The sequence below is a fragment of the Aedes albopictus genome, chromosome 3 (genome assembly GCF_035046485.1).
Source record: "Aedes albopictus strain Foshan chromosome 3, AalbF5, whole genome shotgun sequence".
In the NCBI taxonomy this organism is placed as follows: Eukaryota; Metazoa; Arthropoda; class Insecta; order Diptera; family Culicidae; genus Aedes; species Aedes albopictus.
The window spans coordinates 357,937,622-357,940,167 of NC_085138.1; the positions used below are offsets into that span (position 1 = coordinate 357,937,622).

The 2,546-nt window shown below is 39.1% G+C and overlaps 1 protein-coding gene across 1 annotated transcript; it reads left to right on the forward strand.

Moving 5' to 3' along the window:
- Positions 1-305: 305 nt before the first annotated feature.
- On the forward strand, positions 306-2,345 carry LOC109428995 (uncharacterized). Its single transcript, XM_019704838.3, has 2 exons — positions 306-1,583; positions 1,644-2,345. Exons 1-2 carry the CDS (start codon positions 672-674, stop codon positions 1,905-1,907), a joined length of 1,176 nt encoding a protein of 391 aa, XP_019560383.3. The 5' UTR covers positions 306-671; the 3' UTR covers positions 1,908-2,345.
- Positions 2,346-2,546: the final 201 nt, after the last annotated feature.

Below are 2,546 nucleotides of genomic sequence, written 5' to 3' on the forward strand. Positions count from 1 at the left end.
TGACGTCACTCCCATTAGAACGCCGTAGGAATGGAAGAGCCGACTAGTTTCCTATCGCCGCACCTATGGGTAAAATCCACATCGGGTCAGTGATGTGAATGACATCAAAATACACCTATCAAGATGTGGTTTGGTATGTTTTCAAAGGATATTATATTACTACCTCCATCCAAGTGAGTCGAATATTTTCTCCTACCTTCGCAAGGTAGATTTAAAAAAAAAACATAAGTTAACCCTGCTTTGGAAACTGACTTACCACAGAAAAATAGATGCAATGATGAAATTAATAAAAAAATGTCAATTTTTCTTACATCATCTGCCAATTTGACAGCTACAGTTTGACGTTTGCAACACATACTACAGCAGCGATGTGGATTACCTCTCAGGGATTACCCAAAGGTGCGACGACGATAGGAAAGCAGTCGGCTCTTCCATTCCTACGGCTTTGACGAAATGTTTACAAATTTCAAACATGAGTATCAGTAATCCACATCCCGAATCAACCATTTCGTGCCTTTGCTAAGCTCCTTGGAAAAAGTGTTACCTCTACTTGTCTGTGCAATTGTCCTGTCTCTTTCAGTAACCAACGAGTTCCTTCACGGCCTCAGTGCTATAGTATCAGTCTCGCCGTGGCCATTCGTGTGCCTTGTGTAAACGTGTTCCCTTCAATAATGGCTTCGTCCGATTGTGATGACCACATCAACAAATTGCCGGATGGCATCCTTCCGGAAATCTTCAGCTATCTCCCTCTGACAGATCGCAAAACGGCCTCGTTGGTGTGCCGGCTCTGGGGGCAGGAAGCCTTCTCTGCACGGGTGCTAGCCGATGTGGAATTTGTCCTAACATATTTAAATCAGGCCACAGTTCTGGAATTATTGCGAAATAGTACACGACTTTATCGGAACGTCATTGTGTATGAAATGTTTACTGATTCGTTCAAACTTGTCGTGGGCTTTTTGGATAAATTTGGGACGACGATAGAAGGGTTCAATTTGAACGACAGCGAAGCCAAGCCAGCGCAGTTGAAGGCGTACGCAGATATGATGCCTAATTTGAAGAGACTGACCACTTTTATGACGAAAATGGAAAAAATTCCAAATGAACCGTTGGTGTTTCCAGTTTTGAGCTGGTTGCATGAAGTGCATGTGAGGTTCTGGACCGATGAAGCACTGAATAGGTACCAGTTTGATGTGCTATGCATGGCACCGAACTTACAGCGTTTGCATCTAGCATCTACTGACTCCAACGGGAATGTGCGGATGTTCGAGGTGTTGGAAGGTTGTTCAAACCAGCTGAAGTCGTTAAAGCTTTGCATCTTTTCTATTGAGTATCCTAGGTGTAAGCTGCGATTCGATAATTTGGAAATTTTCAAGCTTCGAGGACAAATAGACGATGTCGATAGACTGTTGCAATTGTTCCAAGGTTTAAGTGAGTTGAAAGTACTTCATTTGAATGTTATGATTAAAAAATCCGAATTGGAAACTATATGCAACCGCTGTACAAAGCTGGAAATAATGAACATTGAAACCGATATGTTGGAGAACGGTTCGTTGATATACTTGTGTAATTTGCCAAACCTCCAGGTAATTATGATTAAACTTAAACATATTGTCTAACAGATATCTAATAAAGTTATTTTTCAGATTCTCAGGACTAACCATCTTCGTATGCCTTTATTGGCACCGTATAAGCCAATCAATAGCGTAAAAGAGCTCAAGTTCCTAATATATGAATCTTATTCCGATGAAAAGGATTACGTGGACAACCTATTCAAAGTTTTCCCAAATGTCTGTATCATGAAACTATTCGGCTTTGGACCCGGTCTCGAATACTGTGCGTCTATAGAAAGTGAGATTTTCAGTAAATTCATCCACCTGACAAAACTAACAATTGATGAAGTACCGTAGTCCATATTCGTCCGTCCGTGAATCCGAGGAGCTTTAATAATCCGAAAACTCACATTATGCGCTTCGTAAAATTGGGTATAGTAATGATAACAATAATGATACCAATTGTACCTTGTGCATTTTTTAAGGCAGAATTTGCATGTTTTCAATAAAAATAATTTTACTCATCATATAACATATTTCATATTCAAAATAGTTGATGAAAATGCGTTTATCATATTATAATTTTATCCCACTTCAGATGACAGTTGTTTCCTTGCTCGTGCTTTTAAAACGTATCCTGGTAGGTATACATTAGGCTTATTAAGCGTGAAATTAACATAATACTTCTCGTGACTGTTTCCACCCCGAATCACCGATCGTCCAGATTTGATGATTCGTGATTCGAATGAAACCTTGAAATTCATTTTAAAATAGGAAACTAATAATAAAAGATATCGACCCTCGAGTAACTAGGAGAAAAATCCAAATTAAACTTATGATTTCATATATCTCGTAAACCCGTTTTTTTCGTAATTTTTTTTCTGCAAAAACTCGAGTCAAAACACTCAATTTAACGTAAAGGTGACAATGGAGAAATAAATGTACCGTCAAGGCGCCATTCACCGTGTGCCTTCGAATATTTTTTCATTATTTCCA